The 14,216-nt window shown below is 35.4% G+C and overlaps 2 protein-coding genes across 2 annotated transcripts in view; both read right to left on the bottom strand.

Annotated features, from left to right (window-relative positions):
- The window catches only part of LOC128249837 (uncharacterized), a 13,652-nt gene extending 7,318 nt beyond the window's left edge, over window positions 1-6,334 (bottom strand). Inside the window, exons 1-3 of the mRNA XM_052974383.1 lie at window positions 6,298-6,334; window positions 4,953-5,061; window positions 2,753-2,840 (exon numbers count right to left, since the gene is read on the bottom strand). Of these exons, the coding sequence (XP_052830343.1) occupies window positions 2,753-2,840; window positions 4,953-5,034 (170 nt within the window). The 5' untranslated portion in view covers window positions 5,035-5,061; window positions 6,298-6,334. The remainder of the gene's footprint in view (window positions 1-2,752; window positions 2,841-4,952; window positions 5,062-6,297) is intronic.
- Window positions 6,335-8,062: 1,728 nt separating this feature from the next.
- The window catches only part of LOC128249838 (uncharacterized), a 10,898-nt gene continuing 4,744 nt past the window's right edge, over window positions 8,063-14,216 (bottom strand). Inside the window, exons 3-6 of the mRNA XM_052974384.1 lie at window positions 12,083-12,170; window positions 10,499-10,552; window positions 9,083-9,171; window positions 8,063-8,257 (exon numbers count right to left, since the gene is read on the bottom strand). Of these exons, the coding sequence (XP_052830344.1) occupies window positions 9,115-9,171; window positions 10,499-10,552; window positions 12,083-12,170 (199 nt within the window). The 3' untranslated portion in view covers window positions 8,063-8,257; window positions 9,083-9,114. The remainder of the gene's footprint in view (window positions 8,258-9,082; window positions 9,172-10,498; window positions 10,553-12,082; window positions 12,171-14,216) is intronic.

The following is a 14,216-nucleotide window of genomic DNA, read 5'->3' as shown; positions in this document are numbered from 1 at the left end:
TGTGTGTGTGTGTGTGTGTGTGTGTGTGTGTGTGTGTGTGTGTGTGTGTGTGTGTGTGTGTGTGTGTGTGTGTGTGTGTGTGTGTGTATACATATGAGCAGAATTTAGGTTAGATGAAAAATTTGTACGATATTTCATCTGCTAAAAGGAAAATACTATTCCGTTACTGTAGAGATTATATGCCTCTTATGGTGAAAAAAAAAAGGGGGGTGGAAATAAACGGCTCGTTCAGTGTAGCCATTTATCATAAATCCCAGACATCGTTGTTTCAAATTTCTTGGCTCTTGTCGATTATGTGTACCTAAGAGAGTTTCATATTACAACTGACATAAATTCTGCTAATGCCGAAACACTGCTTAGCGCTGATGGGCGATCTACTAGCACAAAACAGTCAACATGTTGATTGAATCATACGTAGAGCTATCGCTTTGTAACGTCATTCAGAGTTGCCTCTCTTGGGTACATCTCATTGACAGTAACCAAGAAGATTGAAACATCGACGTCTAGGATTCCTGAAAGATGGCGACATTGAATGAACCAGGAATATTCACACCATTTTAACAAAGATATATTCCCCATGGTAACTGCAGTGCACTTGCCTTTTAGCAGTTGAAATATGTCACAAACATATTTGAACTAGTCTAAATCCTGCTCATGTCCGGCTCTGGAACATAAGGGGAAGGACATTACATAACAAGAACAAGAAATTATCTTCCAAGCCAGATCTTTTGAGTTAACTGCATGAAACTTGACAAGAAATTCCACAAGAGTATATTCGTCAACTAATAGTAACACACCTAAGAGGGACCTTGCATTGAAAAATGCAAATTGAATGTCAGCTAAATATTAAATATTATAACAATAAATAGTTTGAATCATTTCAAGTTTAAATAAACTTTAATGACTATAAGGGTGTTTACTTAGTTCTGTCATGTCTGTGTATATACATATATACATACATACATACATGTATACATACATACATATGAAGAATATGCCGTATGGCTATTGTTTTTACAAACATATAAAGTAAAGGTAAAGATATCTTCTCGAGTCACACCGATTCATTAGGGCCGGTATCCATGTTTCATGGCGTATAAATTCCCCACCTGGAGAGGACGATATTCCATCTTAGGATTATTCATTTTTGCCAGAACTTAGTGAACTGGAGCAGCGTGAAATGAAATGTTTTGCCCGGTCGAGGACGAACACACACAATCACAAATGTCTGGGCCTCCGGTGTTGCGTGCACGATCAGTAGATCGTGGGTTCGTTCTCCGGATAGATGAAACGTTGTGTTCTTGAACAAAACTCTTCATTTCATGTTACTCAACGATTGTTTCGATAACTCACTTGTGACACCTGTACAGACAAAGTCGATTTGATGGAAGAACTGAGCTAATGTACAGAAGCACATACATTTAATCTCTACAGACACAGCCTTTGTGCAGGTCAGTCAGCGAATGTTTCGATCAGTGAATTCATCATATATATATATGTATAGTTACATGTATGTGTATGTGTGTGCATGTGTGGGTGGGGTGAGGGTTAGAAGAGCCGATCAAAAAACGTTTAATTTTTTTGCAGAAAGACCTGCACAAATGATTTGGTTATAGTGATTAGATGTTTGTGTTCTACATTAGTTTACTCCCTCCACCAAATCGACGTTGTCTGAACTGGTGTACGATGTGTCCCACATTAGTACCTGAAGTGGTCGTAGTGTAACGTCAGATTGAAACCATGATCTCTTGCAATAGTTTAAGCCGGAAATTAGATAAATAGATAGATGTCTCTGCCTATGTGCGTACGTTTGGTTGTTATTTCGAGTTTTTAGTAATTGATATTGGACAAATATTTATGTATTAGTTTCAAATTTTGCCACAAGGCCAGAAAATTCGGCAGATTGGCTTACTCGATTACATCGATACCAGCTATAATCTGGTACTTATATTATCAATCCGGACTGGATAAAAAACAAAGTAGACCTCGTTGGTATTTGAACTCAGAACGTAAATACGGACAAAATTCCTCTAAGCATTTACCCGGCATGCAAAGTATCCTGCCATTTCGCTGCCTTAAATATCAAGTGTACGCAATAGTATACGTAAGATAATATTGTTGTTGTTGTTGTTGGCACTCCCTCGCTTACGACGTCGAGGGTTCCAGTCGATCCGATCAACGGAACAGCCTGCTCGTGAAATTAACGTGCAAGTGGCTGAGCACTCCACAGACACGTGTACCCTTAACGTAGTTCTCGGGGATATTCAGTGTGACACAATGTGACAAGACTGACCCTTTGGATTACAGGCACAACAGAAACAGGAAGTAAGAGTGAGAGAAAGTTGTGGTGAAAGAGTACAGCAAGGTTCGCCACCATCCCCTGCCGGAGCCTCGTGGAGCTTTAGGTGTTTTCGCTCAATAAACACTCACAATGCCAGGTCTGGGAATCGAAACCACGATCCTATGACCGCGAGTCCACTGCCCTAACCACTAGGCCATTGCGCCTCCACGTAAGATAAGATATACGAGCAGAAATGCGGTGAGCTGGCAGAACCATTTGCACACCGGTAGATGTTCTCAGCGGTATTTCGTCATTACGTTCTTAGTTCAAATTCCACAGAGGTCGACTTTGCATTTCATCCTTTCGGGGTCGATAAATTAGGTACCAGTTGCGTTCTGGAAGCGATCTAATCGACTGGCCCCCTCCCAAAAAATTTCGGGCCTTGTGTCCAAAGTAGAAAAACATGTATACGTGCAGTATTTTTCTTTCCGGATCCTGCCGTTTACAGCCCCAGCACAATGTTCTGCCAGTGAAATGCAATTTTTTGCTGTGGCCTCACCTGCAATTTCGAAATATAACATTAAATATCATTTAACGTCGTTGTTATATTGCTAAACCATTGAAGATTTATTCATGAAATGCAGTGTAGACTCTAACGTTTCGTTGTATGTACAACCCATTTTGTGTCAGGAAACATTAGTGTACATTCCGCTGTTTATTTAATATCAATATCTGCATTACAGCAGTCTGTGAGATTTCCATTGAGTGTCAACTTAGCTTCTTGCCATTCCTATGATTAGAAATGTTTGCAAATGAAAGTAAATGATACTGACTGTCACATGCACGGGCGAGGCTGTGCGAAAAGTTGTTTGCTTCCTAGCCATAGGGTTCCAGGCTCAATCAAACGGCGTGGTATCTTGGGCAAGTGCTTTTCAAAATTATCTCGGGCCAACCCTAGGCTTGTGAGTGGAATTAGTTGTCAGAAACCGAAACGAATCATCATCATCATATGCGTGAGTGTCTCCATCTCTGTGTGTGAGTATGCCATTGATCTTGTGTTTGTCCCCTATCGCCACTTGACAAATGAATCTGAGCGGTTAAGGAAATGAACCAATTGAATAAGAGCTGGGCTTTTAAAGAAAAATGTACGCTTCTCAATCAGTTCGTCTACACCTCACAAAGCGGTGGTTCAACAATAACTGAAACAATTAAAAGATACATATAGAAGATATTACTTTTACTATCTTAATCGTTCCCTGTCTGATTTCACATGTTGCATTTTGCTCTTTATTTCTCTTTAGCGAGATTCGGATGCTGCTTCTTAGTTCTTGCTTCCTGCAACTCTATGCTAAATTGGTTTCTATTCCATATCTCGATAATCCTTAACAGCGACAAAAGTACTTTCACCATAATTTAAGATTTCTCTCTAAAAAATCTCAGTTGACAACAAATAGAACTTCAAAAGCAAATTGAATACATGAAACCATATATCAAATTCCATGTTGAATTATTTAATAACTACTCTCATTAGGCGGCACGCTGACAGAATCGTTAGCACGTTGGCAAAATGCTCAGTGGCATATTGTTCTTTTTTACGTTATGAGTACATATACAACAGGGGTTGACTTTGCAGTTCATCCTTTCGAAACCGATAAAAATATTACCAGTTGAGCAGAGTCGTCGATGTAATCCACTTACCACCTTTCCCGAAATTGCTATCGTTATCCCAGAATTTGAAATTAATATTTGTAATGTAAACACTGAAATCTAAGACTTTCATTAGGTTTTGTGTCCCAAAGCTAGAATATTGTAAAGCAACTGAGCAAAACATAATTTATATGCATTAAACAGGTCTGTACCTCATACTTCCGTAAACTTTTTCAGAAGCAAGTAAACCATATGTCATTCTCTTTAGTGTGTTACCTACATATCAAATTACATATTATTTGTTTGGCTTCCATTGGGCTTGATTCACGATCCACTTTACTGGATTTACGACGTAATGAATCCGTCAACTACCCATCAATAAGAATAGCAATAGAAATAATGTTTAGATTTTCATACTACAATGGTAATATATCAGTAATATGCGGTAAGTAATAGTCACACTAAGTTTTTTATATTTTTTTATAGTCTCATGTCATTCAAGATTTTACCTAGTGTCTAGCTTCAATACTTCAGTGCTTACTCAGCCAGGTCCAGTAGGTAAAGGAAAATTATTAGGATGCGTGTTGGTCTTGCATCTTACAAAAATGTTAATAATGTTCCTATGAATAATTGTATTGGGTCCAGAATAAAGTAGATTTCATCATTTCACCTCTTTCGCTGGTTATATATAACTCAATACACACATTTATATACAAGTTTAAACACTCACACACGTCCGTTCTATATATAAGTATACTTATTCAAATGTACACATTCAGACTCAATACATTTATCAATTCTCACTAACGCATCTATAAGGACAGAGCAGATAAAACTAAAACACTTCATGATTTCTAGAGTTTATTCCATACATGAATAGATGTGCAGACGATTACACTAACGGTGACAGGCAGACCGTGAGAGAGAGACTCAGACAGACACTGAGGAGGCAGACAGTTTATACGTGATACACAAACCAAAATGAAAAACAAACGAAGTAATTTGATCTATCACAGCCACTTACCAGAAACGAGAAGCAACATAAATACGACAAATGCCATCAATGGTGTTTCGTGTTGAACACTAACTTTACTGGTCTCGTACATGTAATCTCTCAATATAAAGGGAATAACCTGTAACACGTGTTTTAACTATTTAACGTTATACATTCACATAAGTTATGTATGTCATTTACAATGCTCGTCCTTTTCAAGTTTATTATCATAATTTTTTTTTGATTATATTAATTATTATTATTATTATTATTATTATTATTATTATTATTATTATTATTATTATTATTATTATTATATTATTGCTATTATCATTATTATTATTATTATTATTATTATTAGTAGTAGTAGTAGTAGTAGTAGTAGTAGTAGTAGTAGTAGTAGTAGTACATATAAGCCTAGGATGAGGAAAAAAGAAATAACACTGAATAGATGAGTTTACAAACATTTATATACATACACACACATATATGTATATCAGTGTAAGCATATATGTGTGTATATGAATATATCTTCTTATTTAGGCTTCTTTCTTGTCCTGTATTTTTCTAGGTTTATTGCATACCTAAGTATATTATTATCCTTTGCTCTCATTTTTCGTTAAATTCCACTTTCTTTTACAGGCGATCCAGCAAGGTTAATCATCTTTATTCTAATACTAAATTTAGATCGCTCTTTCTTATTATTTCATATCTTATTGATCAATAATTTATGCCTATTCATTTTTGTTAGAAATTCTAAAGTGAATAGCACTTTCTTTACGTTGAGTATTATGAAATCTGCCAAATTAGGACGATTTGTTTTTAATTCATATTTATCAGAAATAAAAAAAAATTCCCCAAGACACCTGATGAAGGCTGGAGGGGATATCAGCCGAAACGTTGTGTGAACAACAAACGAGATGAGAACAAATATCAGTGAAATGTAAATATTGTAAATAATGTAAATGATATACATATTTCCTCATCTCTTAAATATAGGACTATAGAAATAAAAAAAAAAGTTAAAAAAGTGAGGAACAATAAAAAAAATTAAAACACTAATTATGATCAATGCGGAATCAAAAGAATTAGGAGAGAAGGTCGACTAAAAAACAAAACCATTGTAGACTAGGTTTTATATTTGCCTTGAATTGACAAGCTGTCATGTATCTTTGTAATTACAAGTAAGACATATATTTTCAACTGGCAATTAGTGAAAGCTGCATAAATACTTTTGTCGTTAATATGTTTTTATGCGGTTTGCAAGAAACGATACATCTATTAGACATATTTCATTTGAAAACAAATAATGTATAGTTTGCTTTACAAATAACTGAGATATTTTGAGTTACAGTCCGTTTTAGGCATTACTTACCAATCTTTTTGGTACAGAAGGTTTTCTCTGAAATATCTTTTAACGAGGTTTTCACTATAAGATTCGACCCCTTCAGGTCTTTAAATAGTCAGAATTAAAGAATAGATTTTCTTTTAAATATGTGAGAAATTACGAGTTAAGCTTTTCTCCCACAATTTTTCCCCCATATTTTTTATCATAACTTTTCAACAACTGAACCAAATTTCGATTATTGTATGTCAAAATGCTGCTTACCACTGGTCCATCATAGTGCAAGACATCGAATTAAGATTGATCTGAAGCTGAATAGGCGGCCCAGCGTTAAATTGGCCGCGACTGAGTAGAGGTTGACATTACTCTTTTGTACAGTCTACTGGATGTTTATGACTACTTTTCACTCAGTATAAGTGCTTCAGTTCAGGTGACTTGGGAACAAGTATTTAGGAGTGTGAAATGATTGCATGTTACATGATAGTGTTCATATATGTTCGAAATTCGAATCACTTTGCTTTGTTTCTTGTTGCACAACTTCAGGAGTTCTAAGATTTACAGGAAATTTGTTACTTGACCGCTCACTGTACCTATAATTTTAGGTACTCATGAAAAACTATAGCCTCTATATAAAAGCTGCAAGTTGCCTATTAGCTTTCTACAAATGTTCTGTTTGTCATTTAATTTTTGATGACGTTTACGCATCTGATGTGCAAATCAAAAATAGTATCAGCATACAATGGGTGGGGGGGTCATAATTTTCATTGGGTTAGGTCCGACGACCAAATTTTGGCCTCTGAATTCACAAATTTGATCCATGCTTCGACCTACAGGATAGTATTTCTCTGTCACGAAAACCATAATAGTACCACTTCTAACAAATTTATGCTTACTGCATGAAATATATATATATATATATATATTAACATGGTGGGTTAGGAGCATTCGTTTCTTCCTGGTGTATTAAATATTTAGTTGTTATCTGTGTTGCTGGTAGAATGCGTAAACTTTAAATTGAGATATGATGTAACCTGACTGATGTCACTAGGCTCAGATGTATGTGATGTGTAACCATGCGTAACCTCATGCAACTGGCATTGAGTATATCTCCCCCAAGTTTCTATTTCAGTAGTTCAGTACAGTTACATCTTGTTGACATGGGTAGGTGCCCACTCATATTATTTATTCGGTAGAACTTTTTCTTTTCTACTTGTCATATTGATGACTTCATTTCTCTATTACTTTTCAATAGCTATTGTCGAACTGGTACGATGTAATTCACAAATTAAATGAAGAGGCCAGGATAACGCAAGTGAGACTCAAAAGAGATCTAAGGAAGAATGTAACGATTGAGAAGGTGAATGACAATGACCTTTTTGGTGTGCACAGTCTATGACAGACTATGCCTGTCTTTGGCTGACTTCAAATCTCATCTGCAAACGCATGGAAAACTGACCTCCACCAACTATTCTGAATATATGGCTGTGCACACCTTTGAATGCAGTGTATGTCAGAAGGTTGGCAAATCCAACGGAGGCCTCAAAAGACATGTTAAGATCTACAAAGAGCAGAACTTATCTGCAGGTATTGGTGGTCCAAATCAGGGGTGCAATATATGTGGGTGTCTTTTTAGAACATTGTCTGGTTTAAAAAGTTGTACATATATATATAGATGGTTTGCATATATATAATTATGGATGTTGCTGCTTCCGTAAAAGAGGGACGAAATACGATATCAAATGAGTTAATTATTTCTACACTTATTCATTTTTAAAATTATTTTAAAACAATGTGATATATCTATATCAGATTTTATTCCCTTTAAAATGTCATTATATACAGATGTAAAGTCGTTGAGCCGGTAAAACGCTTAGCAGAATTTCGATCGTCTTCACATTAGCAGTTGAGATTCCGCCAGTGTCGACTTTGTTTTTCACCATTTAAGGGGAATCCATGTAACCGACTGATACCCTTCCTCCAATTTGCTGGCCTTGTGCGAAAATTTGAAATCAATAGATATAAGTGTATGTTACTAATAAATTTTACAGTGTCTCATCTCAAATATTCTCAAAAAATATTAATTCCCTATTCCGTTTTTTTTTTTGTGGGGAATCTATTCCTTTCTATCGCTAATGTATTATTAAGCGTAATCAATGGTACACTAATTGCTGTTTTCAGGGTAAACCACCATTTGTTGTTGACAACTAACTTCGTCAACGCCTGCTTAACTATTTTGCTAATCTAGTCTCGATAGATTAGGCACACCGGCAGTGATGCATTCAGCTTCCGATAATCTGGTCCTTGCCTACGAACTCTATATAGGTTGGCCATGTAGATCACAAATCTGTGAACTATGCAGCCTCGTCGTCTTCAACGTTATACTTTATATATATAATTGTTTTACACTAGTTTCTTCTTGTACTTATTCCAGTGTCTTAAGTGAAAACTTTTTCATTCTGCTTAGAATGAAGAACGGCAACTGTCATCGTTTTATTTATATTTGGAAATTGGAATAGAGCGCCCAGTAGATCGATTACAAAAGTTTTTGCCTCCTTGGTACGGCCAGAATAATGAGGAAAGGATTAAATAGCTGAAAATCTATACTTTAAAATTCACATGTACCACTTGTAGAAATTTGTGTAATTTATTATCAATCATAATTTCAATAGAATTGCGCCATGTACGTAAATTATTAAATTTATTATATGAAGTAATTAAGTATATACATCAAGTTTACTACAGTAAACTTCGCTAGTTTGACTGAACGGGACTTCGGAAATATGAAACTAACGAATCAGTAAAACCATGAAATTACCATTGGGATATATATTTCTAGCATCAGAACGCTTAAATATATTTCAGAAATGTGAGACTCGCTGTGAACAATATTGTTTGGAACTTCTCCTGCAAATAGAAGATTAAAACATTCATTTAAACTTAGTTTTATGCAAATTTGGTCCAAATTTCATAAGACATTTAATCCATGTAATTTTGTATTAACTATAGATATTACACAACGACTTAAAGCGTCGCCGGGAATAGAGGTCACAACCTTACCATCGTGAGCCAAATACTCAACACACTATGTCACACACCTTGACTAGTATCAAAGTATGAATGTCAAAATTCCATTGCGTGAGCATTACAGTTGTATCAACATCCTTACAGATAGTAGTGATTATAATTCATTAACATCTTTGTTGTATGTTTTTAGTTTGATTTTATTTGTATTAGTGCAATCTATTACAAATTTTCCTTATACGATTGTTACCGGCATTATTGGTGGAGGCGCAATGGCCCAGTGGTTAGGGCAGCGGACTCGCGGTCATAGGATCGCGGTTTCGATTCCCAGACCGGGCGTTGTGAGTGTTTATTGAGCGAAAATACCTAAAGCTCCACGTGGCTCCGGCAGGGGATGGTGGCGAACCCTGCTGTACTCTTTCACCACAACTTTCTCTCACTCTTACTTCCTGTTTCTGTTGTGCCTGTAATTCAAAGGGTCGGCCTTGTCACACTGTGTCACGCTGAATATCCCCGAGAGCTACGTTAAGGGTACACGTGTCTGTGGAGTGCTCAGCCACTTGCACGTTAATTTCACGAGCAGGCTGTTCCGTTGAGCGGATCAACAGGAACCTTCGACGTCGTAAGCGAGGGAGTGCCAACAACACCGGCATTATTGTAATGTGTTTAAGGCAGTGAGCTGGTAGAAAATTTAGTACGCCTAACAAAACATTGGGCGGTATTTCTCTCACATTTACGTTCTGAATACAAATTCAGCCGAGGTCGACTTTGCATAACGTCATTTGTGGTCGATAAATTAAGTACCATATGGTCAAGACTATATGGAATATGACCTAATATATGGTTAATACCATAGGTAAATAGCATAAACGGAAGAATATTTAAAAATATGTATATTAGAAATTTATCACACCATGTTTATTTCAAATCGTGCTGTTTTGAAACCTGCCATTTTCATATAAAAGATATAATCGGCATCATAGTTTACATCAGCTTCCTTTTAACTACAATAATATAGGTTTAATGTAAGAATATCGCAACAATAACGCCGCTATATTGCCGTGAGTATAATGTTTCCGTGAAGATGCAGTGTAATTTCATTATTGGATTTTGTCAGTGATATGAAAACGGAATATAACTGTTATATAGCATGTATCGTGTCTTTCATTGAATAATGTGGGTGCAATATATTTTAGATACTAATACACACCGCGTATGGTTTGGGGGATCTTGAGTGGCTCGGCGTTGTAGCTTTCGGAAAATTCTGAAGCAAAAACAAAAAAATTTAAATGCAACATGAGAGCCCAAAAGAATTAAAATATTTTCTTATACACACATATTTGTGTATATGTATAGATAAATGGAGGGTATATAGACAGATACATGAATATACTTCTATGTATCTACCTATGTATCAATATGTATATATGCTCACTAAGAGAATCGGACAAGTATCCTTACAGCACGGACATAATGTTGTCGGCTGGCTTCTAGGGAGAATCGAACTCTATATCTCTCAATTTCCAGCTGATTGCTCTGTACTATTGCGCTATGAGACCCCTGACAATAAACAGATTTATTTTACAATGCTAAAACATAGTTTCTGAAATATGAGAACATTTTGTAAAGAGGCTACAAAGCGCCGAGTGAGTGGGTACTATAGAGAAAATAACAGAATTCTCGAACGTAGGGTGGTTATGAAAAGAGAAATATATAATCGGGTAAATATTCTTAGACCAAGGGACAGAATTTGTAAGCAAGGTTCTTCAGAGAATAAAACATTTTGATTCTTGAATTCATGCTCAGCGCTATTTCATTGTAGCTTTTACGATAGTAAACAATTGGTGATATTCCAAACGGTTTTAGAAAGCATTATAAAACACAGTATTTGTCTTACTGGACTTCGATAATCAGTAGAGTCAACCTGGCCAGTTTCTTTCGCAGTCTTGTAATGGTTTTTACCCGATATTCTAGACTATGTACCCAGTCATTCTGCGTTTGCGTTCGAGAATTCCTTTCAATGTTTTTGTCTGTGTGTGAGTGTGCGTATGTGTGTGTATTTGTGTGTGTGTGTGCGTATGGGTGCGTGCGTATGTGTATGTGAGGTAGTTAGTGCATACAGATGTACATTTATGTATATATAAATATGGATATAATCGACATCCACATCATCATCATTATCATCAACATCATCATCATTATCATCATTATCAGTATTAATATCCCTTAAGGTCTATGTTTCGTATCGACATATTTTGGACAGGATCTAATGGGACCAAGAGCTTAAGTAAGCTCTCCTGCGTGTGATATGGATGGTATTTTCGGTGTCAGCTCAACAAAGTCTGCATCCTTTGTCATCCATCCCTACCCATTTTTGTGCATCAGGTATTTGGTTGATATCTCTCGTTCCTGGATAGTAAAGATATGCCCTTGAAATTAAGATTATAATTCTTTCTAATTTCGGAACGGCGCCATCAGTTTTAAATGAAAAGGCAAGTCTGTCTCATCCACTCCAGTGAACAGCTGGTACTTACGTCATTGGCTTGCAAAGGGTAACAAGCAAAACTGCACTTAACGCCATTTGAACTCAGATCGTAAAGAAACGGAAAGAATGCACTCAAGCATTTCTCGAGCGACATAACAATTCTCACGCCCGCTCTCTGCATTTATTGAAAGAATGGTTCAATATATATTCTCAAATCTCACAAAGATTTTGGAAAAATAAATATCATGTTCTATATTCTTTAGCGATAGGCTATTTTACAAAGACTAGTGAAAAAAGAAAATATATTACCTTGCACACTTTCCTCTGGACAAACTCAAAGTAGCCATAACAATATGTGTTTACGTCCTTAAAACATTGTTGAAAGTCATCGTATTGGCTGGAAAAATTTAAGCAGAAAAAAACCTTCTTTCAAATAACCATTGACCAGTGTAAAAATGTCTCGCTAAATAACGAAGATAGGACAAAGCAAATAATAGTTGTCATACGGTAAGAAATTAGACAGGAACTCGAAGAAGTATACATCTGCATGCATACTATTTTATATACACTGAAACACAGATATGAGAGTTTCGTGTTAGAAAACAGAGAAACAAAAGTAAACCGATGAATATGTATATATACACACACACTTATATAAATACAAACATGCATGCATGCATATATACATACATACATACATACATACATACATACATACATACATACATACATATACATCCATATATACATGCCCAAAGATTGTCACACGACTCTACCGCAACGTAACATCAGATGAAATGATGAGCCTATACGAGCTGAAGGTTACGCATCGATATGTTAGTAGAAAGCTCCGAGATGTTGGTAACATTGATCATCAAAGCAGTCTATCATGGACCAATAGAATGGTTTCTACTTCCCACTTTCAAGGGTATGTGTTTACTATCCAGGAACAAGAAATATCAGCCAAATACCTGATGCACAAAAGGGATAGGGACGCAAGACAACCGATGCAGACATTGTGGATTTGACACAGAAGTTATCACCCATATCATACATGCATACATACATACATACATACATACATACATGCATACATACATACATACATACATACATACATACATACATACATACATACATACATATATATGTGTATGTATACATTTTTGTATGTCTGTGTTTTTCGTCCAGCCATCATTTGATAATAATAATACTAATAATAATAATAATAATAGCAAAAACGGCTGATTGTTACCTAACTCAGATACCAGGAAACCCCCAAAATGGCAAAAATTCAAAAGATAGTGCTCATAGGAACTGCCCATATCCTACGTAAAATACTGTCTATGTAATCTCAAATCTCAAAACAAACACATAATTTTCTTATGGTTTCTTAAACATTCTCTAGAACAACACTATGTACAAAACCAAATATATGGCACCCTAGGTATAACGCCAACAGGAACTTCTAACTTGTCTCTTGAGATCTCTGGGGGAGACTTGGAGCCAACTTCTACAAATGTAATGCAAAAGTCTAACATAAGATAATAATAATAATAATAATAATAATAATAATAATAATAATAATAATAATAATAATAATAATAATAACAATAATAGGGTAAAATTAATGAATTAATTAATGAATGAATTAATTAATAATTAATAATTTTACTAAGTAGTAGTCAGTACGTTAAAATAAACTTTTAGGTAAAATTATACAAATATTCTCTAATTATGAACATAATTATAATCAGGAGTCAGCCAATTGCTTTGCCACGCACCTAATTAGAAATAGGGGTTAAATGCCTTTTCAACTACCATAAAAGATCTCCCAGATATTAATACACGTTTTTACGTAAGTAAAAAGAAAAAAAATAACGAATCCAGATTAGCTACATACGCGTTTCGAGATTAAAGTAAAGTCATATTTACATACTTATTTCTCATCTTCAGTGCAGGATTTCGAAATATAAATTTGAGAGTGTTAGGATTAAATATGTACGCGATCAAGTGCCATCGCATAACAGATATTCAACTACACTCCCAGAAATATACAGCCGAATGTGAACACATATTTATCCCCAATATCCACGTGTGTGTTACGAACATTCCCCCAGAATCTGTAGTTTTCAATCAGGGAGTAAATTGTGATTTCAATAATTACAATAATCCTAATAATCTCAAATTCATATTTGGAAATGCTGAAGATGAGAAGCAATTAAATATAACTTTACTTTAATCTCGAAACGCCTATGTAGCTAATCTGAGTCGTGTGGATTCGTTATATTTTTTTCTTTTTGCCTACGGAAAGAAGTGTGTTACTGTCTGAGAGATCTTTTATGGTACTAGAATAGGCATTTACATCCTATTTCTAATTCGGTGCGTGGCGAAGCAATTGGCTGACCCCTGATTATAATTATATTTATAATTATAGAATATT

Source organism: Octopus bimaculoides, chromosome 18 (assembly GCF_001194135.2).
Source record: "Octopus bimaculoides isolate UCB-OBI-ISO-001 chromosome 18, ASM119413v2, whole genome shotgun sequence".
In the NCBI taxonomy this organism is placed as follows: Eukaryota; Metazoa; Mollusca; class Cephalopoda; order Octopoda; family Octopodidae; genus Octopus; species Octopus bimaculoides.
Note: the sequence above shows the minus strand (reverse complement) of the source record. Positions and strands in the feature narration are given on the sequence as shown.